Here is a 27,460-nt window from a genome sequence, read left to right as displayed (position 1 = left end):
ATGGTCCTCAATACACCGATTAGACCTCTTCAGGTACAACAAGATAAAAGCCTGATAATTTGGATGGAGTACTCTTCTTAAACGTCTCCTCTAGGCACAGCAGCCAATGGGAAAGCTGGCCTCTCTCCCACCTGATCCAATGAGTAATTAAGAGAGGGCTTTTTCTTCCCTATCTCTCCTCTCCCTCCACCCCGCTCCCCAACTGGAGCTTAACAGGTTGGTGGTATAATTTGGAGACTTTAAGGGGTGTCGCAGTAGGAGCTTAAGCAAGAGCCAGGGCATCTTCTTCTGGCTCCTCAGGCTTGGACCAGCTGGGCTTGGAAAGCAGGCAGGTGAGAGGAGGAAGGAGCTCAAAGCAGGCGAGGTGGGTGACGGTGCTAAGCAAAGTTTGAGAGGGGCCCGTGGCCATGAGTGAGCTGGGCACACCGAAGGCCAGCGAAGGCACCGTCTCTCGCCTGCTCAATGTGGTGGAAAGTGAGCTTCAGGCCGGGAGGGAGAAAGGTGACCCCACAGAGAAGCAACTTCAGATCATCCTGGAGGATGCACCCCTGTGGCAGAGATTCAAGGAAGTCACTAATGAAATGATCGTGACCAAGAATGGCAGGTGAGTATATCTGCTGCTCTGGTGGGTCTGGAGTGGCTCGGCAAGGGAGATGAGACCCCTTGAATACTGAAGAGGCTGCTGCTCTTCACTCGGGCAGGCAGCAGGGTCTGATTAACGCGCAGAAGGACGGGCTCACATGGCTGTCAACTTAATTAATTCTCTGAGATCATCAGAGAAGTGGAAGATGAAGCCACCTGTCTTTCGTGCGTGTGGAGTGGAGAAATTCTGGGAAATTACTCTAATGGGAGGGCATGCCCCATGGATTGGGGAAATGCACTCAAATGTCAGAAAATAATATTAATTTTTGACTGACTGGCTAGCTTGGAGCAGACTCATGCTTGAACTCTGCTTAGATAATGTGAATGTCAATTCTACTTGGAAACTGGATGGTTCCTCTTTAACACTGCCAGAAATTTTTGACTGGTTGAAGATTGGGAGCAAAGGAGCAGATTTAATCTCATTGCCTCTCCCTCCGTCTGCTTCCCAGTGTGTTTGGGGTGAGTGTTCATTTGCGGTTGTGTTTGTGATGATATGCGAGCCGTTGCAGGAACAGAGAACGAATTCATAATCTACCGCCTTAGAGAAGTTGCCTTCTTTTTTTTTTCTTACCCTACCAAAAGGGATTAATGGAAACTAAACTCTTGACATTTCTCAAATTCTATTAAATCTAGTCTGCTAATTGGTTATCTAGGTAATACTAGAAGCTTTTGCTTCCTGGAGGAATTGCAAATGTTTTGAAAGAAAACCTCATTGCCTGCAGCTTGGCCTCGGTGGCTCCCAACATTCAGCTGATGCTCACATATCTTTTGGTTCCCGTGGGCGCATAAGCACAAAACACCCAAGACATTTCCTGCAGGGTGAGTTTGGGCAGTATCCCCCTCGGGCTACTTTGATAGAAATTTTGCTAAAAGAGAAAGTTTAGGTCAGCTGAATTTGTGGTGAGCCTTTGACCCTGGGCACAGTGCTCCTAGTTCCTGATGTCTTGGCTTTCTATTTTTGAATAGAACACAGGACAAGAAATGAACTATTCCTTGTCCATCTGGGAGAATTACAAACTTGAGAGCTGTCAAATGACAGTGACGTGCTTCGTAAGTGAAAGCTGTACCTGAAGTAAGGGCATGTTGATAACGTATGATTAGACTGGCAGTAGGACTCTCAACCTCCCTGATATTTGTATTTTTCTCTCTAACTGGGTCCCATGCTTATGTTATATAGAAGTTTTATTGCTTGTAATATTTATAATTCTAAGGATGAGTGTTCCTTCTGCTTGAGCTGTATTTACACATCATTTTTTGCACCTTTGGTAGAAAGAAATATAAAACATGTTTCTAATTTCAAGGAAAGAAATTCTTTTTGCGGTACTGGGGATTGAACCCACAGTGTTTGTACTTACCCACACCTCCAGCCCCTCCCCCTTTCAGACAGGTCTTGGTAAGGTGCTCAATTTAATTGGATTTAATCTCTTTTCTTTCAAAGGTGAGTGATGATACAGTTGTGAAAACTTTACTGCATGTGGGTATATGTGGATCTTCTGTTTATTATTCTTTCTACTTAGTAGTTATGTTAATACCTAGCCTCACGCTGCTGTTTGGTGTCAAAGTGGCTGTGTATTATGATGAAATAAGTAAAGTCACCAATTAAGAAGACATCTCCTCAACATCAATAAGGAAAAAGTAAAAAAAGCTTCCAAATCTAATTGAATAGTAAGTCACATCAGAATGCACTTTTACCACTTCAAAAGTGTTTCTTGCCTGTTCCCACCTAAATAAAAAAAATTTTCCATATTTAAAATTGTTTATGTTTAAAATAACTTCATATGAACTATGTAAAAAAACATTTTCTGTGAAAACAGTCTAATTGTGATCAAATCTGCTCTTGTTATCTATGGCTGTCTTCCCTTCCTCCAAATGAAATCCCATGTTCCCCCCAAAATAAGACCTAACGGGGAAATAATCAGCCTTGGAAACTAGAGATCAAAAATGCCCCAATCCGCTCATCCTTGCCTTTCCTGCCGTTTGGAGGAGCTGATGTAAGGCAGGCAGGCAGCAAGGCAAGGTAAGGGTGGTCTGACTGGGGTTGGCATTTTTGATCTTTAGTTTTCAAGGCTGATTATTTTCTGATGAGGTTTCATTTTCGGGGAAACAGGGTCTTTTTCTTAAATCCTTTCCCCGAGGTCTCTGAAAACCTTAGGGTCAACACAGTGCCAGAAGATTAAAAAGTTCCCTCCACGCTCTAGGTAAAGAGGGGAGACAAGATCCTGAGCAAGGGCTGCAGGTAGTGATGAATGAGCTCGATCTGGAATGCCTCTCAGTTTCCTTAGTTTCTCAGACTAAGCCACTAGTAGCGCTCTGCTGCTCTTGAGGTAGACCTGGCTTTCTTATTTCATCTTCTTTACTCTCCACCTTCTTTCGCCCCTCCGCCTTCTATTCCCGTCGCCATCTCACCCATTCCCTCGCCTGGGATCCCGGTGTCTGCTCCAAAGCCCCTCTCCATGCCCGGCCTGAGCTGCCCCAGGAGCTTTCAAGCCTCTCTACCGAGAAGACTGGAGCCAGGCCGCTCTCTCCCATTCCCACGGGCTGCCTGGCCCTTTCGGCCTATGGCTTTTTAAAAAATTATTATTCATTAAGTTTATTGGTACATTTTAGGTATACATAGTGGTATAATGGTCACATTCATCGCAAGGAATCTGATTATTTTTTTCCCATTCCCCTCCCCTCTCTTCAACCCCTTTTCACCTCCTTATTTACAAAAGCTTTGTTTGATTTTTTTCCTTCTTAGGCCTCACGGCTTTCTGAGTTTTCTCAGAAGCTTCAGTTGGCGTAAACAGATGGCGCCTATTTGTTGTCTTACTGGGCTGCGTGCTAGCACACTTTGAACCACATGGGATGAGCTGATGAAAGAATGAACGTTCATTGTCCAGTGTAGATCCACTGTCATGTATGTCAACAGGACGATTGTATCCGACATTGATCAGCAGCAGGGAAGGGAGGATTTTCACTGGAAGATCCCGTCATCCTCCAAAACTGGCATCCCGATGGGGCCTTAGCTCCTCGACCTCCCCCTCCCTCCCTCTCTCTTACCCTCCATCTCTTCCTTTCTTTCCTCCCTCGTGCATCCCTCCCTGTTCTCTACTCCCCTGCCCCTTTGGAGATTGGGTCTTTCTATTGCCTATGTAGCCCAGGCTGGCTGGAACTCACAATGTGCCTGCCTCAGCCTCCCAAGTAGCTGAGATTATAGGCCTGCGTCCCCCTGCTTAACCTTCCCCCATTTCTTTTTTTTTTGGTTTTGGTTTTTCTCCGGTACCGGGAACCGAACTCACGACCTTGCGCTTGCCAGGCAGGCACTTTGCCGCTGAGCTAAATCCCCAGCCCCCCTTCCCCCATTTCTTTTAACTTACAATTTTCAAGTTTATTTTTTATTAGTTCATATTTGTCATGCATACTGATCACATTCATTGTAGGGAATTTGTACCTGTGTGTAATATAGCTTTTTCATTTTTTCCCCATTCCCCTCCCTTCCCTTCACGACTTCTTTCCCTTCTCATTTACAAAAACATTGTTTCCATTTTATTCCTTCCATTTTCATTGTTTTCCTTTCTCTTCTTCGCATCCCCCCTTGTCCCCTTCCTGTTGGAACATGCTGCTTCTACTTCCCAATATCTGTCCTCCATTATGCTCCTTATTTACCCTTTGGGTTTTTCACGAGAGAAGCAGTGCATTGTTTAACTTGTGCGTCTGATTTATTTCACTTAAGGTTATGGTCTTAACTGGGTGTGGTGGCGCACACCTGTAATTCCAGCAGTTAGCAGACTGAGGCAGGAGGATTACTGTGAGTTTGAGGCCAGCCTGGGCTACATAAGAAATTCAAGGCCAGCCTGCACTACATAGTAAGACCCTGTCTCAAAAAAATTATGGTCTCGAAGTGCACCCATTTTCCAACAAATGATTCAAGTTTATCCTTCTTTATGGCATAGCAGTACTCCATGGTATATGAATACCACATTTTCTTTATCCATTCATCTTTTGATGGGCATATGGGCAAGTGCACCTCTTCTTAAAGAGGCTCCTTTTTTTTTTTTCCAGTGAAGGTGTTTGGCTCCTTTTGTCAAAGATAAGATAGCTGAGTGCACTTAGAGTTGTTTCTACAACTTCTATTAAAATAACTTAAAATTTTTAGTTATTCCTATTCAATGGTTTTTCAGATATGAGTAACAGTTACAAAACTTTTCTAGAGCCCATTGACTTACTCTCGTGGGTTCATTCTATATTTTCTTTTATCTCCATCCTTTAAGCTAGGAACTTACACTTGAGCTTGCAGAAAAATACATTTCTGACCACAGAGGCCATTATCAAGCACTTTTTAAACCTATAACATGTCCACCTGAGGATGAAGTGTATATTTCATGTATATTTTCATGCAGTTAAATAATTTTGGTTTGATGAAATCCGCCTTCAGCAGGTTTTAAGACCTGGGCAGCATTCTCTGATGTACCTGGTGTGTCCATTTTCTACCATGGGTAGGTGCGGAAATCCCTGGCTTTGAGTCTGCTGAAAGCTAAGGGTGTGGGCGCAGAGGCGCTGGGCTGAGGCACCCAGTCCCAGTGAGCACTGGGGGAGAAAGGTAAGGGGCGCATCAGGCGAGCTCACGTCCCTGTTGGTGCGACCATGGATTTTTTTTCCCTTCAAACTTTACAGTTAGAACTCAAGAAGATCAAAAGCATCAGTGTGATTTGCTCCTGAGCGGAACACTTCCACCCCTTGGGCTATGCTTTCTTCCTTCTTGATTTGCTTTTAATTGGTGCCCACAGCTCCTCTTATGCCTGCTCCCTTTCACCTGTGTGAACACCCATGTGACATGTTTCACAAACATTCGTGGTGCAAGTGAAAGCTACCGCAAATGTTTAAATGAAAAAAAATGATGATCGTAAATGATACATCACCATGAACCCTCTTTAAAATATTCTCCCTTTCTTTGCACACACTTGTCTCATCATTCTTGCCACTTTCTGAAGCCGCAGTAGAAATACCATATATTTCCATCATCTGTGTGTGTGTGTGTGTGTGTGTGTGTGTGTGTGTGTGTAGTTCTGGGGATTGAACCCAGGGTTTTCACCCTGAGTTATATCCCCAGCCCTTTTTATTTTTTATTTTGAGACAGGATCTCACTATGTCATTAAATTCCCCAGCCTGGGCTCCAATTTTCAATCCTCTTCAGCCTCTACAGTGCTAGGGTTACAGGCATGGGCCACCATGCTTGGCAGTGTACAGATTTTTGTGTGGGCTTATGTTTTCATTTTTCCTATATACCTATCTAGGAGTGGAATTGCACTGTTAGAAACTCTGTTTAATAAGATGAAGAACTTCCCGGCTGTTTTCAAGGAGACTGCACCATTTTACATTTCCACACCAGCAAGGTTTGGGGGTTCGAACATCCCTGTGTCTTTGCCAACACTTGTTATGGTCTGGCTTTTTCTGATAGCCATCCTGCCTGCTGTGAAGGGCATTCACTGTAGTTTCCATTTGTGTTTTTTGATGCTAATGACATTGACCATCTTTTCCTGTGATCTCAGCTTCTTTAAAACATCTAGTATCAGCAGGAAGTGGTAGAGCACAGCTGTAATCCCAGTTCTCCGCCAGACTGAGGCAGGCGGATCATATATTTGAACCCAGCCTGGGCAATTTAATGACTTGTGAGACCCCATCTCAAAATAAAAAATAAAAAAGGGTGGAGAGTGACGCTGCCTGTGAAGCCCCTGGGTTGGATCCCCAATGTCACAACGAACAAACAAACAAAAAGCAAAACGTAGCTCTGCACAGAATGAAGGAAGAAATGCCACCCCATGCTTCCTTTGAGTGTTCCTTTTCTTTTTTTTTTGGTACCGGGAATTGAACTCATGACCTTGCACTTGCCAGGCACGGGCAGTGCCGCTGAGTTTTATCCCCGGCCACATGCTTTCTTATCCTGGATTGAAAAGTGGTGCCACATCCTTGTGGGACTCAGTAGGGCAGAGCTGAGGGAGGAGAAGCCACCCTACTGATTGGAAGGGGATGGAAGTGAGGTTCCTTCAGCCACTCTGGACTTCTCTCTTGGTTTTTCCGCAGACCTGGCCTCTCGACCCCCAGACTACTGTGTGTGCCATTCCTCTGGCCTGCACGTGCAGCTCCTGGGGCAGCTAGCACAAAATTTCTTCTTATTTGGGTCTGAGCTCCAGTGTTGCTCCCTGACTTTTGTCTGTTCAGACCTGCTCACGTAGCTCCTCACCCTGCTCTCTGTGACATCACCAGTCTTGATTCTTGTCAAAGGAGTTCATGCACCCTTGCAAACTAAAATGATCTTATGAACTGGGCATAGTGGCACACACCTGTCATCCCAGCTCTATAGGAGGCTGAGACAGGAGAATTGAAACTTCAGGACCAGGCTGGCCACTTAGCAATGTAGTGAGACCCTGTCTCAAAACTAAAAAATAAAAAGAGCTGAGGTTATAGCTCAGTGTGAAGGCCATGGTTCAATCCCTAGCATGGGCATACACACACACATACACACACATACACCCACACAGAGTCTCTCTCTCTCTCTTATACATTAACAACTATTCATTTACATTTTGTTGTCTGATTTCTTTGTTAGAATGTAGTTTTCATGGGCAGGAAGACAATGGACTTGTGATTGTTTTGGTCATCATAGAAAAATTCCTGACATAGAGCAGGCATTAAAAAATCATTCATTAAATGAATAAATGAATCTCCAGTTAGGTATTGAGGTTTGGGAAAACATCGAGAGGACCTTTCCTTTTGCTGTGGCCCAACTATATTAACTTTCTAGAAGTATCAGAAAAGAGACCGTCAAAAAAAGATGTGGCAGGCTGGGGATACAGCTCAGTGGCACAGCGCCTGCCTGGTAAGTGTGAGGCCCTGGGTTCGATTCCCAATACCCCCTCCCCCGAAAAAAGATGTGGCTAATGTAGTAGAAGAGGAGGCACTAGGGCAGAATAAGCCAGCATGTGCTTGTGCTTCCTGAGTCTCAGTGTCCTCATCTGTGAAGTGGGCTATCTGCCTCCTTGGGAGAAAGTGAGATTTAAATGAGGTATGACATATGCTAAGTCATAGGTGCAGAGTAACCTGTTTTCATTAGAAAAACTATTTTGCATTAAATGACGTCTTAGATCTGAAGTCAGAGCTATATGATGTTTATGAGCGATTTGTGTCATGAAGACCCCAGTCTTGCTATTGTTACGAGCAGTTGTATTAGCCGGCTGGCTGCTCACTGCATGCTAGGGGAATGAGTGTGTTTGTATAGCTTCCTTTCTTTATTTTAAAAAATTTATATGCACTACATATTTTTATTGCTAAAACTTTTGATGCTTTAAGCTTCTTGTGGTAAATGGCAATTACATGTGTGTCACTTCTGTGTAAAGTAAAATAAAAATGGAGTAAACTTTTTGACACTTTAGAAAAGCACAAGGCTGGAAGACAGAGACTGTTTCCCTGTGCACCACCTAAAAATAAACCAGGTCCCTGACCACAGGCCATCCCTGTGACAACTTCTCATGGCTACGTTTGTGATTGCAAATAGCGCTGGTTTGTCCAGGGGCTTTCTGTTGTCTATACTTGGCTAATACTATTAAAATAATTGAAAATGGTAAAATATGCAGCAAAAGGGAATAGCCTACTGTGAAATCAAGAGAAAACAACAGAGGAAACATCTTTCTGCTGAAGAAAGAGCAGCAACAACAAGATACAGGGGAAGATTTTGCGTTATAGACACAGCCTCCCTGAGGAGGTCCTCATTTTAGTTCTTGTGAAGATCCAGTCATCCCTGTAAAGGAGGAAATGGGAGAGGGATGCAATTCTCAGCCAAGACTCAGATCTGGAATGAATCATCAGGTGCAGCTTCCTCCCTAGAAATTTCATTTAATTCACATACATGGCCTCATCTATTTAAACTGCTTTTCTCTCTTGGAACACATTGAGATAGTTTCATAAAGTTGCTGCAAAAACTCGATGAGTTAATTCTTGTAAGGTACTATTGCTTGACATCTAAAAAGTGCTCTGGAAGTGTTGGCACCTTGCCCTTCCGCTGGCCACCCTGCTTCTGTCTTGCAGTCTTAGGCAGTGACTTTGAGAACTCGATGTACAAAGGATGTCAGATCCGCCTCTCTCCTGCCTGGCTGGCAGGAGCCACTTGCCTCTGCCTTTTTTTCTGGAAGCAGAGTAGGTAAAACAAAGAGTGACTGCTAACGGCTGTAGAGTTTTTTGGGGGGCGGGATGATAGAATTGCTCTAGAATCAGAAGCCAGCTATTTGGATAGCTTCTCCAAATATTTGTGCCAGGAACTTATTGGTGCTATTCTAGAGGGTGAAAGAGGACCAAGGAGTCCAGATCTGTCTATCTCAAAGTGTATTTCTTGACAGAGTCCCACAAAATGCTTAGAGAAATGCTAGTTCCATTGTCAAGTTTAGGGGCTGCAGAATCCCATACCTTCTTTCCCTGCGCAGGCTGTGCTTTACTATGTGAATGGCTCTGAGAAGTCCTGGAGGGAAGGAACTGGCCTGTGGCCCCGGCCCCTGTGATGTGGGTCTTTTCTGGCCTTTCCATGGAAGCTCCTCTGAAAGCTGACCTCTGGGCAAGGTGGGGAGGTCCTCTACCCTCCTGCCGGCCTCTAAGTTTCTGTGTTTTCTTTCAGACGGATGTTCCCTGTCCTGAAAATTAGTGTCACAGGGCTGGACCCCAATGCCATGTACTCCCTCCTGTTGGACTTTGTCCCTACGGACAGTCACCGCTGGAAGTATGTCAATGGGGAGTGGGTGCCCGCGGGCAAACCAGAGGTCTCCAGCCACAGCTGCGTCTACATCCACCCCGATTCCCCCAACTTTGGGGCCCACTGGATGAAGGCTCCCATCTCCTTCAGCAAAGTGAAGCTGACCAACAAGCTGAATGGAGGTGGGCAGGTACGTGCCACCTCCCCAGAGTGCCAATCAAGAAATATCAAGGGTGCATTTAGGTAATTAGAGGGGTCCTCACCAGCCTCTTCTCCCACAGAAGCCAATTATTCCCTGGAGTCCAAATGTAAACAGGAATAAACAGCTCTTAATTGGTGCTTTCAGTTTTTAATGGACTTCCTGATGTGAAGAGAAAGAGCACACAGTTGTTTACTTAATCATCAGACCTCTTTTCATAGTTTTGTCTTGTGTGCTTTTTACCCGGCCCCAGGAGGGAAATGTTTGTGGGTACCAGTGTTTTGTTATTTTCTCTCCCCTTTTCTGGTGTAAGTGGCATGTTGGCAGTAGACAACTACCTTAATAAAAAGCTGCTCCTAAATGAAATAATTACTTCTTCTGCTTGGGCATTATGATAATTATCAATAGAATATTGAATCAGCTTTGGTTTTTCAGAAAAAAAAATCCAAACAAACCTTAAATAAGGCAGGTTTTATTAAAGGTCTTCCATTACAGTAAACATGATGTAGGGGCTTTTTCCTCCGGGTTTCTCTGGTAGCGCGGTGCATACTGGTCTCCCGTCCAGGATGCTAGTTGCCTTACAAAATGGAGGCTGCTGGGGGACCAAGACATGACTGAGAGAAAAGGCCTTCATTTTCTTCTCAGTTCCACATATTCAGCTTCTTTGCAACTGTTGTCCCAGTCTTGGACCTTCTCTGTCCTCTCGATGCTTAACTGTCAAGGAGCAGGAGGCTCTGTTTTTCAGGAGCGAGAAAGAATGCCATGGGAATCTGTGATTCAGAAGGTTCTAGTAGTTCTTTATTAAAACCAGAAATTGAAAAGTAAGTTGTTATTGCCTACCAGACGTCACAGCATGAGGCTTCCAGTAACCTTTCATTTGCATCATAGAGTGGGTTGTATCTAACCACTGAGTGTCTGATTGCCTTTAGTCACCAGGGAAAGGCAGCTACCGTTTTGAATTATTCTTCACATGAAATAGAACACATGGTCTAATGGACTGAAATGAACATTGTGTTGAAAACAGGGAAGGATGAAAATGGAATGCAGAACACAGAACACTTAGGAACAGCTCCTCTCTGATAACCCACCCTGAGACCTGTGTTAGCCTCAGTGCTTGGCTCCTGAGAACTTTTGAAAAATGAGACTCACTCCTTTCTCAGTGGTGCGGAGACAACTCAGGGGACCTAGGACTTTCCCCGTGTGTCCCTGATGGATGGGTGGGAGCTCACCACAGGTGCTGGCGAGCCTGTCACTTGCCATACACCAGGCTTGGCTCGGCTTCTCTGTATCTTCGTTCCCCTTTTCAACAGATAATGCTGAATTCTCTGCATAAGTATGAACCCCAGGTTCACATAGTGCGCGTTGGAGGTGCCCACCGCATGGTAATGAACTGCTCCTTCCCTGAAACCCAGTTCATAGCTGTGACTGCCTATCAGAACGAGGAGGTAAGTGCGTGTGTGTGTGTGTGTGTGTGTGTGTGTGTGTGTGTGTGCGCGCGCACCCTTGGCAGAGCATGGCAGAAGGGGGAGGGGGATTCTTTACTGCCATGAGCAGGCGCGGATGAAGGATACGTTTTCCAGGATTCAGATACTCTCAGCAGTGGTGAAGTTAAGTAATGGGGTAGCTGCTCTTCTCTCCCTCTTCTAGCCAAAGACCCGTTTGTTCATTGGCCTTTTTTTTCCTTCTGTCTTTTTGAGACAGGGTTTTGCTATTAGTTCAGGCTGGCCTTAAACTCACTTTGTAGCTCAGGCTGTCCTTGAACTCACAGTGATCTTCCTGCCTCAGCCACCAGAGTGCTGGCATGCGTCACCACGCCCAGCCTGTTCATCGGCTTTATATCACCAGCACCAATGCCTGACATAATCAACTCAGAAAGGGAAAATGTTTATTTTGGCCTGTAGTTTTGTTTCTGGGCATTTGGCAAGGGAGCACATCATGACAGGTGTAAAACCACTCACCTCCTGGCCAAGGAGCAGGGAAGAATGAGGACCACCTGAGTGTGGTGGTGCAGGCCTGTAATCCCAGTTACTCAGGAGGCTGAGCCAGGAGGATTGCAAGTTCAAGGCCAGCCTGGGCAATTTAATGAGACTCTCAAAAAAAAAAGTTAAAAATGGCTGGGGAGGTAACTCAGTGCTTGCCTAACCTGATGAGCCCTGGGTTCAGTACATAGAACATGCTCCCCGCTCCATGCAAAAGAGTGAGGGTGGGGCCAGGGTCCCACAGTCTCCTGCAAGAGCACCCCCAGGGGACAGCAAGTATGTACCTATTGTATGGCGCCTCCGGGACAGGAATGACCAGCTGGCCAGTGGATGCTCTTCTGGTTTCAATAAGACACATTTAATACAACTCTCAAGTTCTGTTAAACCTCAGGAATCTTTGGGGGCCCTAAAAGACCCATGGCCTGCACAGAGCTAGGTGAATCTGGCATGGTTATCACCGACTCCCACCTGTTTGGAAGCAAGTCTGTGGAAATTTATGCAAATGTACACCCTCACTTGGGGGTTAATTATGTGACATGTCTTGTTTGTTAATGTTTGATTTCTGAGCATGTTAGTCTTTTCTTGCACTGTAACTTAACACTGTGGCTGATAGTCAGAATTCAGGATGTAAGCTGGGTGTGGTGGTATACTTTGAGAGGTACAGGCAGGAGGATCTCCAATTTGTTCCCAGACTGGGTGACTTAGCAAGACCCTCTTTCAAAATAAAAACATAAAAAAACTGGGGGAATAGCTCAGTGTGAATTCCCTGGGTTCAATCCCCAGTACCACATAAAACAAACAAACAAGTAAACAAACAAGCAACATTCATAGTCTTGCCTCTCTGTGGACTGGTTTGGGTTCATTCACATCCTCAAGGGGTTCCTAGGCCTGCTGACCATTAGGAACACCTGGGAAGCACTGGATTCTCTTTGATTAAACTTAAAAAAAATTAAAGGTAGTCTGTGTTTACTTAAAAAGCATACGGTGGACTAATAGCACAGAAGTACGAAAAGATCTCAGGATCTTGTTGAGATAAATATTCTTTTCAATATTTATTTATTCAACAAAAATTTGTTGGGTATTTTTCTGGATGCTGGGAAGACTGCAGAGGATAAAATAGATGAACCCTGTCCTCAAGGCGTTTCCATCCCACGGAGGACAGACTGAAAACAGTATTCCGTACCCACCTCTGTTCTGTCCTTGTCCCTGCTTCTATGTTTGTCTTTATGTCAGATAGCTCTGAGGGGAAAAGAAGCAGGCTGAGACTAAGGGGGCCAGGTCATGAATGCATAGGAGTGATGATTTGTTTTTTGAACGAGTGGTCCAGCTGGTGATTATTTAAGAGTAAAGTCACCAGTGTGAGATTGTACTCTCCATCTGGGGTGGGATCACAACTGGAGAGCTTTCCATTGTGTTCCAAGTGACAAGAAAAGGAGCTTACATATAGTCAGTGCTCAGTGATTGCTGGGAAGATGAAAAGTGAATAAAAACCTCAATGCTAGGTATGTACAGGAGGGCTTTGCTCATTTCTAATGCTTTGCCAATTCTTTGCTCACTTTACATGCCACTTGGCATTTCCTGGTTTTTTGAGACAGGGTCTCACTGTGTCGTTCAGACTGGCCTTGAGCTCACCATGTAGCCCAGGCTGGGCTCCAACTTGCTGCAGTCCTTCTGCCTCAGCCTCCCGAGTGCTGAGATTACAGGCATGTGCCGCTCTGCCCAGCTGCCACTTATCACTTTCACCACGAGTCGTAATAAAATATCTTTTGCCAGAGATAGTGCCTCAGTGATTTAGCGCAAGAGTAAGCGAAGAAACATAAGAAGAAAGGAAAAAAAAGGAGAGAGGGAGGGGCTGGGGATTTAGCTCAGCGGCAAAAGTGCCTGCCTGGCAAGCGCAAGGTCGTGAGTTCGGTTCCCGGTACCAGAGAAAAACCAAAAAAAAAAAAAAAAAGGAGAGAGGGAATTACCCTATTTTACAGAAATTCGCAGATGAAGATGGAGGGTTCTGTCTGCCCATGCATGTTCCAGTTCACTAACCCTTCTTGTCTTTGCAAATGCAAGATCACAGCTCTCAAAATCAAATACAACCCTTTTGCCAAGGCCTTCTTGGATGCCAAGGAAAGGTGAGTAGAGAAGTTTCAGGAAAATGTTATGAATCGACCTCTGAAGTATGGAATTTATTATCATCTTAGAAAGAACTAGCCTAGTGGTGCTTGTATTACTTTTAATAGAAGTCTGATTCAGGATTGAATTTAACGTTTTACAGAATTAGCAAAATTAAACCAAATTATAAATGTTCCCAGTAGCAGTGGTTCAGAACTTTGGGCTGGCAATATTTTGTCAGACTTACTTTTTTCTACAGATGTTTGAAAGTAGCACAACCACATTAAAAATGATTTAGACTTTGAAGAATTTACCTAGCTTTTTCCCGTGACCTTTGAGTAATATGGTTTTTATAGGCTGTTTTTTTTTTTTTTGTTGTTTTGTTTTGTTCTGTTTTTAGAAAACCAACACTTAGCCTAGAAAAGGTAAATAGTGTCAGGAGGTTCCTATTTCCTAGGCTGAGAACGGCAGAGACTTCTGGGAGAAAAGCAGAGACTTCTGGGGCATGAATGGCGACCCTACCATTTTGGGCCAGTGGCCAGCCATCTTTAGCTTTCTTTTCCATTCTAGGGCAAGATGAAAGATACTGGTGTTTATTGTTGACTTTTTTTTTTATTGACAAGGCTTAGAGTGTAAATATGATCATTTTGTAATGTTCAGATTTTTTTTGCATGAATTTTGAATCTTTTCACTTATTTTTATAACTGTCTAATCTTTCCTTTTTGTTTGAAAGGCTCTTAATTAATAGATAAATGTTTGTAATGATTTGTCACAGGAATCTGTTCTGTTCAGTACTTTAATAAATATAGATGATATATACTTATAATTTTGCATACAACAAAATTGTAAAGAACAAGCGTGTAAGTGAGATGACAGAATCTACAGTCAAAATGATAGTAGCATGATATAATAACAGGAATTTGGAGCTTTGAGTAAGATATCCTGAATATGAGTCCTGACCTTGCCATTTCCCAGCTGTTTCATCTTGTGTAAGTCAGTTTACTTTGTGAGATCTACTTTCCTCATCTGCACAGTGGGTATAGAAATATTTCCCTCATAGGCTCATTGGTGGACCTAGCGAATCACAGATGTAATTGTGTCCCAACGTCCTATGCAAATCTTAGCTGTTGTTACTATCGCCTGAATCTTGTCAGGTAGGAGCAATAATCATGAGTCCTTAAGATCAAACTAAATGGGGGGGAATATAAACGTGGGAATAAAGGTGACAGTAAAGCTTCCACTCACAGAGCAGTTGCACAAGTAGACACTGTCCTGGGAAAAGGCAATAGTTTTGAGATAAAAGGCATTTGGTGTTCTTATTCCATGTAATTTATTGCTCTCCAAAGAGAGTTTGGAGCATGCTTTGTACTAGATTTATACAGTAATCTATGACTTTATTACTGTTTCAGAAATCACCTAAAAGACATTCCGGAGACTGTCTCTGAGGGCCAGCATGTGGCCTATTCTCACTGTGAGTTGGGGGACTTTATGTGGGTGGTGTGTGGGTCCAACCTTCAGACTTTTTACCTGCATGACTGCTTAGGGCCTAGGCCAAACCAAGACCACCACAAGTTATTTCTTCCGCCTAAGATACACTTAGGTCCTTCCCAGAGTTCCCAGAGCCAGCCGGTATTATTCTAGGCTTAAGGGGCTCCAATGTATGTTAGGTAGGAGACAGAAATGGTAGTGATTAGTTGGGCCTTGTTTTCATGTGAGGGAGGCTAACAGTGTGTAACAGTGCGTTCTGGGCTGATCTCCTACCTCACTGTTCTACATTTTCCCATTTGCAGTATTTGCAAATTTTGGCACTGGTCACCGTGGCAATGCCTCAGGGAGGCAGCGGGCTGGCATGTAAGAAGAGTCTGCCTTTGTCACCTGGTGGGCCATAGGGAGAGCTTGGGATTCTTCAGGTAGAGCTGAATGTCCCCAGCAGGTTCCACTTTCTCCACATCCTCCTGGGGGAGAGAACCCCCTGGAGCTGCAATAGGAACCCAAGGCTAGCGATATCAGAGTAGCAAAGTTAACCCTGCCATCTGACACAATCTTAACTTTGTATTATAGGCTTATTGCTAAGATCCCGGCTGCAGTTTTCCAGCTATGCAATTCTTCACTTTCCCCCTCTCCTCGTCCTTTCTTCCATGCATCTTGCATACCAGGAATGGCCATCTAGCCACAAGGAGAAGCAGCCCTAGAAGAACACTTTTTAAGTGATGAGGAATGAAAAAACCCCTTTTTAGGTTAGGGCCACATGCAGAGACACTTTCTCTAAGATCGTCTGTTGCAACCTTCTCAGCAGACTTCTTGGAGTTTGTACATTACAGGTGGCACAGGAAATACTCCTGGGGCCTCTTGCCTGGTTTTGCCCATTGGACGCTTGGATCTTGACATTCTTAATCAATATAGGGAAGTTTTAAATGTTCTATTTTGCCTTTTGAAGTTTGATCATTTTAGTCCATGAAATAAGTTAACAATACAGTAATATAAAAAAGCATACCTGTCTATAAATGTGCATCAACAGGGAGCCATACACAAAATATGATATTCAAGGAAAGTGCCAGATGATTGAGGCTTAAACAGTGTCTTGAGATGCAGAAAGAATAGGGGCTTGAGGCTGCTGCTGGTGGGGAAGTTTGTGATGTGAATATGGAAGAGTGAGGGAAAGAGACACTGAGCAAGGTTGTTCATTATGCAGATGAGGTTGCACAGGTGATAGCCTTCAAAGACTATGCGACATTGTGTGGACATCTCTGGGTGGGTCCAGAGAAGGCCCATAAGGGGAGCCTCAGACCGCCTGTCTGCATGCAACTCTCCCCTGAGAAAGGGAAGCTTTTCAGAGCCACTCCTGTGCTGCAGCCTGAGTAGCCATCTAATAAGAAGCTGAAATGTATGTTGGGGAGCCTATTTTTGTTTTTTTTTTGGCCCTGGAGAGTGAACCCAGGGCCTTCACACTGAGCTACACCTCCAGTGCTTTTTGAAAGATTTTTTAAAATTTTGAGACAGAGTCTTGCTAAGTCACTGAGTTACCCATGCTGGGCTTGAACTTGTAAACCTCCTGTCTCAGCCTCCCACTCCTGGCTGCCCGTTTTGATCTCCCTTACCACGTTGGTCCTATATTTATACAGCAATATGGAAACAAAGATGACAAAAGGTCTGTTGGGAAGAATGAAGTCACACTTTGTAACATGAACTCTGTACAGTTTGTATTGAAGCGATGACAGTGGGTTCTAACTCCAGGCTCCACTTCCACATTGCTGAGGTCCATGGGATCATCCTGGAGCAGCCCTGGTCCGGTCGGACCCCTTGTCTGTCACCTCAGCGGGCATAAGGTGGAAGACCATGCCTCTGGTTTTACCTGTCTGTGTTTACATGCCTGCATTACGAATATCAGGCCTTTCCCAGGAACTCACCTGAAGTAGTCTTCTGTTGAGAAGCATCACTAATTCTTCTGCGATATTCTTTTTTTTTTTTTTTTTTTTTTTTTTTTTTTTTTTTTTTTTTTTTTTTTTGGTTTTTCTCCGGTACCGGGAACCGAACTCACGACCTTGCGCTTGCCAGGCAGGCGCTTTTGCCGCTGAGCTAAATTCCCAGCCCCTCTTCTGCGATATTCTTATGTGGACTTTTAAAATGCAGAATGTTCGCTGTCAAAGCGCGTGAGGCCAGCGCTCTCTCGTTCTCTGTGCTCTCAGAATCCTGTTGGCGGGTTGGTGGTGGACAGTATCGCTTGTTATTTCAGACCTCATAACTTGGCTTGGCTTTTAGAGATCAGCCTGAAGCTGCCTTGTCCACCAGCACTCTGGGATGGGGTATTCCCTCATCATTAGAAACCGGGAGACTATGCGTTTCACGAAATTATCACAAAACACTGAAACTGTTTCTATGACATGAGAGTATAGAAAGAGAGGGAGAAATAGAAGGGCCTTCATTCCTTTTGTGTGACACAATAAACAGCCCCTACTGGCTGTGGGTCTGTGAGCTGGATGTTCATCTAAGGCTTCCCAGACTGACTTTTACTTCACATAAGCCAGAAGCAACTTAGCTTTTGCATTTCTATGAACTTCTGCATTGAGGCTATATTTTGTGTAGCTCTCTATGTTCCAGTGTTCATAAGAGGCTTCCCACACTCCGCTAGGACCTATGTGTGGTCCATCTGCAGGCCACCTGCTCACGGGGAGGGGAATCAGCAGGAGGATGCTGGTGTCTCTAACTGGGCAGGTGTCAGCGTCATTCATAAGCAACAGCTGTGCAAGGTAACTGGCCACCTGATTTTGGTGCGGGGTGCCTCTCTGTCTTCCTCTGTGTGTCCTAGTGGGAGGCTGGTTCTTCTCCAACCCGGATGGTGTGTGCACAGCAGGAAACAGCAGCTACCAGTACGCAGCTCCTCTGCCTCTACCTGCTCCACACACGCACCACGGCTGCGAGCACTACTCTGGCCTCCGAGGACGCCGGCAGGTGCCCTACCCCCCAGCCTATGTGCACAGGAGCCATTCCCCCTCAGGTATGTGGCTCTGCTAATTAAGCCCTGGGGATGGGATGGGCTTGCAAGGGGGTAGAAGGAGTTGGGAAAAAAAAAAAAAAAACAGCCAGTAAAAGGCAGTGTCTGGTGATAGAACCCTTTTCATCTAATGCACATGCAGGACATCGTATGGTACTATTTTTGTTTCACTTCGTTGTTTGGTACTGCTAGTTGATTGGTACTGCTAGTTGTTTGGTACTGCTAGTTGTCATAGTTTGGTGTTTTGTGGTGATTTCATGAAACATGCAGTCTCTTAGGTTTTAATGATAGGGGAATACCCCATCCCAGGGTGCTGGTGTGCCAGGCAGTTTCAGGCTGGTCTCTGAATGCGAAATCTAAAAACCATGGGGTCTGAAATACCAACTCACTGTTTTCATGTGGCTGTCCCCTGCATGGCATTTGTGGCTGGGTCCAGGGTTGGAGGACTATTAGGAAGGTCTTGGGAGCCACATCATTGTATATTTTGGTATTAGTTTGATTTGGTGGGAGTAACGCAGGCTAATAATTTCTGTGGTCTGGTTTTTTATTTGTTTTTTACATTGGTGCTATTATTTGCATGCTTTGTTTCTCAGTTACTGCTGCTCTCTTGTCTTCCTCGGCTTTGTATATGCTCATCCCTTGCTCAGATTTGTTAAGAAAAAAAAAAATACTAGTGGTATAGGATGCATAGCAGTGGTCCAGCACTTGCATATTATACTTGAAGCTCTGGGTTCAGTCTCAGTGGGGAGCAGGGACGGGGGAGAGAGATAGAAGAAGGAGAGGTTAATTTTTTATTAAAGAATTTATGCAGCAACTATTCCTGAGAACCAGGCTCAGTTTGAGGTATGTGGACAAAATGGTCAAACACCCAAATATCTTGCAGATCCTGTTCTAATATGGAGAGATTGATCCTGCACAAAACAAAGATAAAAAGTTTGTGGCATAGGAGATGGTGGAGAGTGCTAAGATTCCAGTCTCCTTTCTTCCTCTGTGGCACCTTGGACTCTCCATTTGCTCAGGGCTCTCCTGGACCCTGTTCTTGTGCTCCTCAGGTGGTGGCTGCTGGCAGCCTCAACAGCTGCTGCCAGGAAGGGAGGACATGTGGCTTCATGACAGAGGCCACTCAGCAGCATCTCACTCTACTTCCTGCTCTTTTCCATGGTCCACACCCAAAGCATCTGACCTGAATGCCTGCCAGGGGAAAGGGAAGTGATTAAGACTATGAAGGATGATTGAAGACTATGGTGTGGGTTTAAATTAAAAAACAGTGGCCTACCGTGAAAGACACACTGCCATGAATCGCTCTTTCTTTTTTTTTTGGTTTTTCTCCGGTACCAGGAACCGAACTCACGACCTTGCGCTTGCCAGGCAGGCGCTTTTGCTGCTGAGCTAAATCCCCAGCCCCATGAATTGCTCTTAAAATACTCCCCTCACTTCAAACATACCCCATCATTCTTGCCTCTCTCTGAAGCAGCTCTGGAAGTCCTCTTTCATGAGTGTCTTTAGTTGCATTGTGCTGGCTATGATGCTGTGATGCCCTGAATTGACTCAGAACATTTACCTTTTAACTTCGTAGAAGAGCCAGAAGGTCTGATGGTGACAGACTGGTGAATAAGGTGGGTGAGGACACACAGTGATGTTTTTACGAGGCTGCCTTTCTATTGGGTAGCACTCAGCTGCAGGATTCGCTGTATTTTTTTTTTTTTCTTTAATATTACACTTCATAAAGGCATTCATGAAAGAGGACTTCCAGAATTGCTTCAGAAAGTGGCAAGAGGGCCAAGGATTTAGTTCAGTGGCACAGCACCTGCCTGGCAAGCATGAGGTCCTGAGTTCAATTCCCAGTGACCTCCTGCCCCTCAAAAAGAAAGTGGGAAGAAAAAAAAAAGTGACAAGAATGCTGGGACAAATGTGTTTGAAATGAGGGGGAGTGTTTTGAGGTGGGCTCATGCCATGTGTCTTTTACTGTAATAAGTTTAAACATTCGCTGTATTTTTCAGTTTCCCCTTGTGGTTTCTTCCCAGGAGGGTCTCAGGGCTGCACAAATACATACATAATTAATCATCCCATAACGCATGGGTTCTCTGATGTGGCCTGTGGACCCACAGCACCACCTGGGAACTTGTTAGAGCTATTGACTCTCAGGCTTTACTCCTGGACCAGGGTCTACCTTCCCAAGTGACTCAGAGGCACATTAAGGTTTGAGAAAAAATCTAGAGTGCACGTATGCACTCTATGAATGAAAAAAGAGCAACTAGGTCTGCCTAGTGGGTCAGAGAAAGCTGCGCTGAGCAGTCAGTATTTAAACTGAGCCTGGAAGGATGAATAGAAAAGGACAGGAAGTAGTGGGCAGGAGGGGCAGATGGACAGCGTGTGACACAGGCAGAGGTGAGGGCATCCCAGGTGGAGGGAGCAAAGTCACAGAGGATGAAAGAACCTGGGTTTTCTGGGGAACAGATTGGGAGCAGAGTGTAGAGGAAGGGGGGCGCTGGAAGATGTGGGCTCTGAGACTGGAGAGGTGGCAAACTGCACACCACAGAAAGATGCGACATGGCCAGGTGTCTTTGTTCAGCTTGTGCTGCTGTAACACAGCATTTCCATCGCCAGTAGGAGATGGAGTAACTTGTAAAGAACACTTTTATTTCATCATAGTTCTGGTGGTGAGGAAGTCCAAGAACAAAGGAGTGGCATTCGGTCAGGACCTTTTTGCTGGGGTGTAGGATGGCAGAAGGCAGCTTGTGGATGGCAGAGAGAGGTGGGTGGGCTGACTTCATCCTTTCATAAGAAACCCACTCCCAGGCTCACACCCCGAAGAATGTCATTAATCCACCACTGGGCTCTTAAGGGTCCTTCCTTTCAGCACTGTTTCCTTGGGGATTAGGCTTCTAGCATGTGAACTTTAGGGACACCTTCAAACACCAGCACCAGGGATGTACATTGGGCTCTTCCTCCTCTTGCTCCCTTTCCTGTTCCTCTTTCTTTCTTTTTCTCTTTTTCCTTCTTCCTCTCTCTTTATATGTACTGTTTATGCAAATGGAAGCTCAAAGGAATAGAACATGCTATTCCTTTCCCTCCATTTATGTGTGTAACATGGTCTATCTATTATCTATCTATCTATCATCTATCATCTATCTATCTATCATCTATCTATCTATCTATCTATCTATCTATCTATCATCTATCATCTATCTCCTATCTGTCAAGATTACTACTATAGTCAAGCATATCCATATTGTCATATAATTTTCTTTTTAGGTGACAGCACCTGAAACTCAGTTTCATAGGACACTTTCATTCTACAGTACAATATTATTAACTATATTCTTTGTGCTGTATACTAGATCTCTAGATTTACTCATCCCACACAACTGCATCTTTGTGTCTTTTGACCCAAACTCCTCACCACCCCACCCTCCACTGTTCCACTCTCTGCTTCTATGAATTCAGCTTTCCTAGATTCCACATACAAGTGAGAGCCTGTGGTCCTTTTCTTCCTGTGAGAAGACACCATTCTTGAGATGTTTAAATCCACTTGGGGATCGTTGGGAGAATAAAGCCCTAGACCTCAGGAATCTTGGCTGGGCACCGGTAGCCCTTAATCTCAACATGACGGGATGCTATTATAGACCATCTTAAAGGGGAGAGAATGTGGCAACAGGAGTTAGACAGGCTGGGTCACAGGGAGCCAATCATCCTCCTTGCCTGAGCCGCGTGTGTGAGCTGAGATGGGAAGTCATTGTGAAGACTAAACTATGAGCAGCGCCTGGCATGTAAGCGGCATTTCCTAAGCATAAGCTCCTTCCTCTTTTCTGTTTCCCTCCAAAAGAACTACCAAAGTGTTGGTGCTTATAAACCAGCCATTGTATGTTTCCCTTGGATAATGCTGCTGGTCACTGCCTTTATAAGGTTGGTTTGTCTTGTCAATTGAACTGTTGTTATTTTCTCTAAAGTAAACTTGATAGAAAATTCAAGCAGTAATCTGCAAGTCTTCTCAGGACCTGACAGCTGGAATTCCTTGTCCTCCACTCCCCATGCCAGCATCCTGTCTGTACCCCACACCAACGGACCAATCAATCCAGGGCCCAGGTAAGACCAACACCAGTGACTTGCTCACAGATGGTTCTGGAGGCTTCCTGGAGTCCTGAGCATTCAAGTACATTCTTTTCCTAGGGTGTCTCAGTCTAAGCTATTGTCCTGACTTTTAGCTAGTAGGAAGTGAAGGTGACCACAGGATGACTTTTTGCAGCTGGAGAAAGGGAGGTGGGAAAGCACCAATTCAGTCCTATGCTCAGTATTTTCCAGCGTTGGCATTTCACATTGAAAAGGGAAAATACACTGTGGCCTGGGATCAGTTGTCCTGAACCAGTCAGGGACACTTTAAACTGAGGTTGTAACAAATAGACACTGAGTACTGAGGCACCAAAAAGAAATATACACTGAAAAATCTAGCTTCTTTTTTTTTTTTTTTTGTACCCGGAATTAAACTTAGGATCTTGTGCTTGCTCAGCAGGTGCTATGCCACTGAACTATATCCTCAACCTAGTTGGAATCTAGATTCTTGATCATCCATATTCTCATAAATCTCCCATCTGAAAAAGAAACCCATTAGGTACCTGGCTCATAGCGCTGGCCGTAGGTCTGAGTGTAGCATGTGGGACCCTTGATATAATTCTCACACCAGAGACCTGCATTTAGTGCTGACTTCTGGAAATCAGAGCATCAGCATGATAGAGAAGAGAGAAGGCCCCTTGCAGCCTGACAGGTGGTAGCAGGAGTCTCAGTTCCAGCTTATTGACTTTGTGTCTTTGGACAATTTTCTTAGCTTTACCGAGGTCCAGCTTTTTTATCTGTAACAGAAATAGTATGATGAGCAACAAAATAAGAAAATGCTTTGTAAGCAGTCACATTCTGTGTGAATGTCAGCTATTACGTTCAATATACACATGTGGAATTTTGGAAGATCCAAAAGGGATCTTGGTGGTTCCCTTCCAAAAGGGAAGATGGTGCCTGATGAGGCATCCGATGATGTCTGTGATTTGTAGGTCTAGAGAAAGTAGGAGAACAGTGATGGCTTTTGGTTGACAGTGGTGCTTCTTGTAATTTAATGTGTACCAGAAGCTGGCCATAGGTCTGGGATAGGGCTTGAGCCATTACATCTCTAACAAGACTTTGAGTGTTGCTGATGCTGCCAGGCTCACAGGGGTCTAGAACTGTGGTGTTTAATGTAGTGGAAGCAGCCACTGTGCTACCGAAGATCTGAAACTCTGTTTAACCAAACTTAGAGGCATGAGAAATACAACAAACACACAGGATTCTTAAAACTTAGTATGAAACAATGAATAAAAAAAGTCAATTTTTTTTTAACCTACAGTGTCTATTGAAATGATAATATTTTGGATATTTTCAGTTGCTCAGAATACCAACAATTTCATTTCTTTTCTTTTATCTCAATGTGGCTACATGGAAACGAAGGCCTGCATATGTGCCTGGCCCTGTGCCTCCGTCCTATTTCTGTTGGGCACTGCTGGCCTGTGGGACTTGAGGGAGGAGCAGCAGTTTGGGCTGTGATAGGAAGTGAGGAGAATGAGCAGGGGGGCCCTGAGGACAGGGAACAGGCACGTGCCAGCTGCTGCACTAGATGCTTACAGAAGTCAGCTGTAGCGCTCAAAGACATCTGCAAGGGGAGTGTTAAAATTCCTACTTTCCTGATGAAGAACTGAAGCTCAGCAGCATTAAACTTTCCTGAAAGTCACACAGTAGAGAACTAGGAGCCCATGTTTCTCTCACCAGCCCCGGAGGCATCAGAAAGGTCCCCGGGGGAAATGGTAGAAGCCTCTTCTAGAGGCCACATATGGTTCAGCATCTGGCAAGATGGCAGCTCAGTCAAGAGGAAGGATCTCTGCAGGGTCCCCTGGTCCTGGAATGCGCACAGCGCCTGCTGTGTGGCACAGGGTGCAGAGTGGCGTTGCTAACTGGGTTTCCTTGTTGCTGTGTTTAACGCATTGTTGACAACCTAAGAACTTAGGGGAAAACAGATGTGTTCAGTACTGCCATTGGACAAGGAGGCAATTATCAAGCAATGCAGCATCAGGCAGTGAAGATGCTAAGAAGTCAGAACACAGCAGTGACAAAGGCTTAGAACGTTGGTGGTTATTCTGTTCCATAGTCATGTGCATGTGAGTTCTGTATTAATCAGCAGACTTCACCACACATAAAATCAACTGATAAGCTTTAAAAAAATTCACGATAGCCAGGCTGCATGAAAGACCAATTAAACCAGAAGGTGGGATGGCACCCAGGCAGCGCCTTTGTTTTGAAACACACTGACTGGTTCCAGTGTGTCACCAAGTTTGGGAACCAGTGCAACAGAAGTAGAGAAGGTAAAGAAAGTGGCTCTGCTTTTACGGTAGGGATCAGAGCTGACAGGTTGGATTGGGGATGGGAGAATTAACGATAATGTCCATGTACTGAGTGCCACCTGCTGGGAATTATGCCTTCACTCTCTTATTTTACCTTCATAGCAGTCGCTAAGGTCTGTAAAATACCACTCCAGATCTTGAAGAAGCTGAGACGCAGATATGAACTAACTTAACAAAGGTCACAGAACTAATAAGTGGTAGAGATCGGATTCAAACCCAGGGCTTCTGACACTAAAGTCCCAGTTTTTATGCCTCTCTTGGCCAGGGAGAGACCAAACTCACAGATCATGTGGTGCCTTTCACTGCCTTACCTGCTTCATATGGTCTGGAAGGGCAATGTTCTAGAGAAGTGAAATGCGTTGTTTAAAAGCGGGTAACTTGTTAGTGGCAGGGCCAGATCCGGAATCCAGGTCTCAGGACAGGTAGTTTTGTTCTCTCCTTCCATACCTAGCTGCTTTTCTCAGCTTTTCTGCAGGAACAGGGCCTGTCTGTGTCTTTGATAGCAGGACAGCCAAGACAGAAACCCTCTTTTTACCACTGTCCTTCTGTGTGCCACGTCCCTGCTTACCAGCTGACCTGCTTCCTTAAAGCATCATCAGAATCCTCTCTCTGTGTGTCTTGCAGCCCCTACCCGTGTCTGTGGACCATCAGCAATGGAGGTGGAGGTCCTGCAGGATCGGCCCCTGAGATGCATGCCAGCGGCCCTGGGGCATTTCTCCTTGGAAACCCAGCTGTGACTTCGCCCCCCTCAGCGCAGACATCTGCTTCGGCAGCTGTGGAGGTCCTGGGAGAGCCCGCACTCACCAGCATTGCAGTGTCCACCTGGACAGCAGTGGCCTCGCATCCCTTCCCAGGCTGGGGTGGTCCAGGAGGGAGTGGGCGCCATTCTCCCTCCCATTTGGATAGCTAGGAAGGATCTGAGCAGTCTCTGTTGGAAGAGGACTCTGGATATGTGCAGTGCTGAAAATCCCATCTGCTGATTCTTGGGCCTCCAGGGTCAGCTTATCCTGGAAGTCCTTCTGGGGATAGGTTAATGTGGAGGATGCTAATCATGCCACTCACATCTCCCTGCCACTTTCCTTTGCATTTCCATTGTCTCTGGGATTGACCTTGCCACTGTTAGGTGATGAAACTCCACCAAGTCACTTCTTGGGTCCCTGCCCCTTACCTGCAAGTGGTTGTGGAAAGCCTCCCTTCCTTTTCTCTGCATGTGATGGCCACGAGCTCAGAGTTCACTCAGCAAGGCCACTGCCTCCTGCTTTGCGCAGCCCTGGAAAATATTTGTAGCTGCAGAGCCTGGGCTGGCTTATGCTCTGGGACCAAGACAGAGGTGAGCCTGGAAAGTGGATGAAATGATACAACTGATCATGTGCTACGGCAGTGTGTCTGGAATTGAGGGGATGAGACCACCTCACTCCCCTGCTCAGACACCTTCAGTAGCTCCCCACTGCCTTCTGATCTCCTTCCTTTAAAGAGATTCTTGCTCCCACCCTTTCCCAGGTTCAGCTCCCTCTGTCAACCTTTCCTTCCTGTTCCCCTCAAAGCATTCGTATTAACTGCCCTTCCCCTTCTGGATGCCTCTCCCAGTCTCTGGAATGTCTCTCTCTCTCCCCAGTTCACCGGTGTGGCTCTACCCACCCCCAGCGTCCTGCGGGAACAATGCTTGTGAATCCTCTGGTGAAACTCACCTTTCCTCAATGCCTGTTCTCCCTGTGTATTTGCCTTGCCACAGAGCTCACCTCCTTCTGTTTTGCATTTTTGTTACCCATAAGGTTTTCTCTCTCCACTAGACTATAAGCCTCTCAAGCAGGAGGCCTTGCCTTCCCATTTCTGTGCCCCTCAGCACTCTGCACTGTGCCTTGCCTGTTGTACATGCCCAATAAATGTTTGCTGAGCTGAATTGGTTTGGTGTGTGTGTGTGTGTGTGTGTGTGTGTGTGTGTGTGTGTGTGTGTGTGTGTATTTTAAGAGGACAGTGCTAGGCAGCAGCACTCCTATTATCCCAGCACTTTGGTAGGTTGAAGCAGGAAGATCATGAATTTCAACCCAGCATGGGAAACTTAGACACTTAGCAAGACCATGTGTCAAAATAAAAAATAAAAAGGCTGGAGATATAGCTCAGTGCAATGGTTCAGGGTTTCATCCTAGTGTATCAGCAGTGTTCACTAGAGAAACAGATTTAATATAAGATATATAAATGTATATCGATTTACCACATGGGCTTACAATGGCCACCCACAGAGTCAGATGTGGAAGAGTACAAATAGGCGGTCTGTGTGCTAGAGATCCAAAGGGTCCAGTCAAAGTTTACGAGCTTGGAGCTCACTGTTGAGTTCTGCGCCAGTCCACATCAGGAAGCTGAAGACTGTGCTGGAAGCCAGAAAATGGACATCCTAGGAGAAGCCGAAGACTAGAGCTCCTCCAAAGAAACCTGAGTGATATTTCCTTCTTTCCCTTTTTATTCCTTTCCGGCTGCAAGCCTGTTGGTTTGTGCCACTCACACGTGGGGTGGGTCTTCACTCCTTAGTAAGTCCTTTCAGCCACAGCCAGAACTATGCCAAACCAATGAGTTGGGTTTTTGTTACTCAAACAAACACAATAGTTAATTATCACATCCAGTATAGGGGGGAAAACGGACAACACGGAGTGAACTCAGAGATCCAGGCCCCATGACATGGCAGCACACCAGTGTGGAAGCCCAGGGACATGCTGGTTTCTCCTTGGCCTGTCATGTGAGGCACACTCAACTCTCAGTGACTGATGATGATGCAAGGAGATAGGTATGCTAGAGGCATTATTCCCCAACATGGCTTCTTGAACCCTCTGACCTGGGATCCCCTGGAACATCTGATAGAAATCCAGATTCCCCAGCACACTCCACACCTGTTGGATCAGAATGTTTGGGGCT

At 45.3% G+C, this 27,460-nt stretch overlaps 1 protein-coding gene across 1 annotated transcript; it reads left to right on the top strand.

The window, feature by feature from the left end:
* On the top strand, positions 1 to 26,442 carry Tbx19 (T-box 19). The gene is made up of 9 exons (XM_005398207.2): positions 1 to 33; positions 396 to 604; positions 9,287 to 9,551; positions 10,871 to 11,005; positions 13,601 to 13,662; positions 15,052 to 15,113; positions 17,949 to 18,137; positions 22,085 to 22,220; positions 25,178 to 26,442. Exons 1-9 carry the CDS (start codon positions 1 to 3, stop codon positions 25,461 to 25,463), a joined length of 1,377 nt encoding a protein of 458 aa, XP_005398264.2. The 3' UTR covers positions 25,464 to 26,442.
* Positions 26,443 to 27,460: the final 1,018 nt, after the last annotated feature.

Source organism: Chinchilla lanigera, unplaced genomic scaffold (genome assembly GCF_000276665.1).
Source record: "Chinchilla lanigera isolate Chin_1 unplaced genomic scaffold, ChiLan1.0 scaffold00061, whole genome shotgun sequence".
Classification (NCBI taxonomy): Eukaryota; Metazoa; Chordata; class Mammalia; order Rodentia; family Chinchillidae; genus Chinchilla; species Chinchilla lanigera.
Note: the sequence above shows the minus strand (reverse complement) of the source record. Positions and strands in the feature narration are given on the sequence as shown.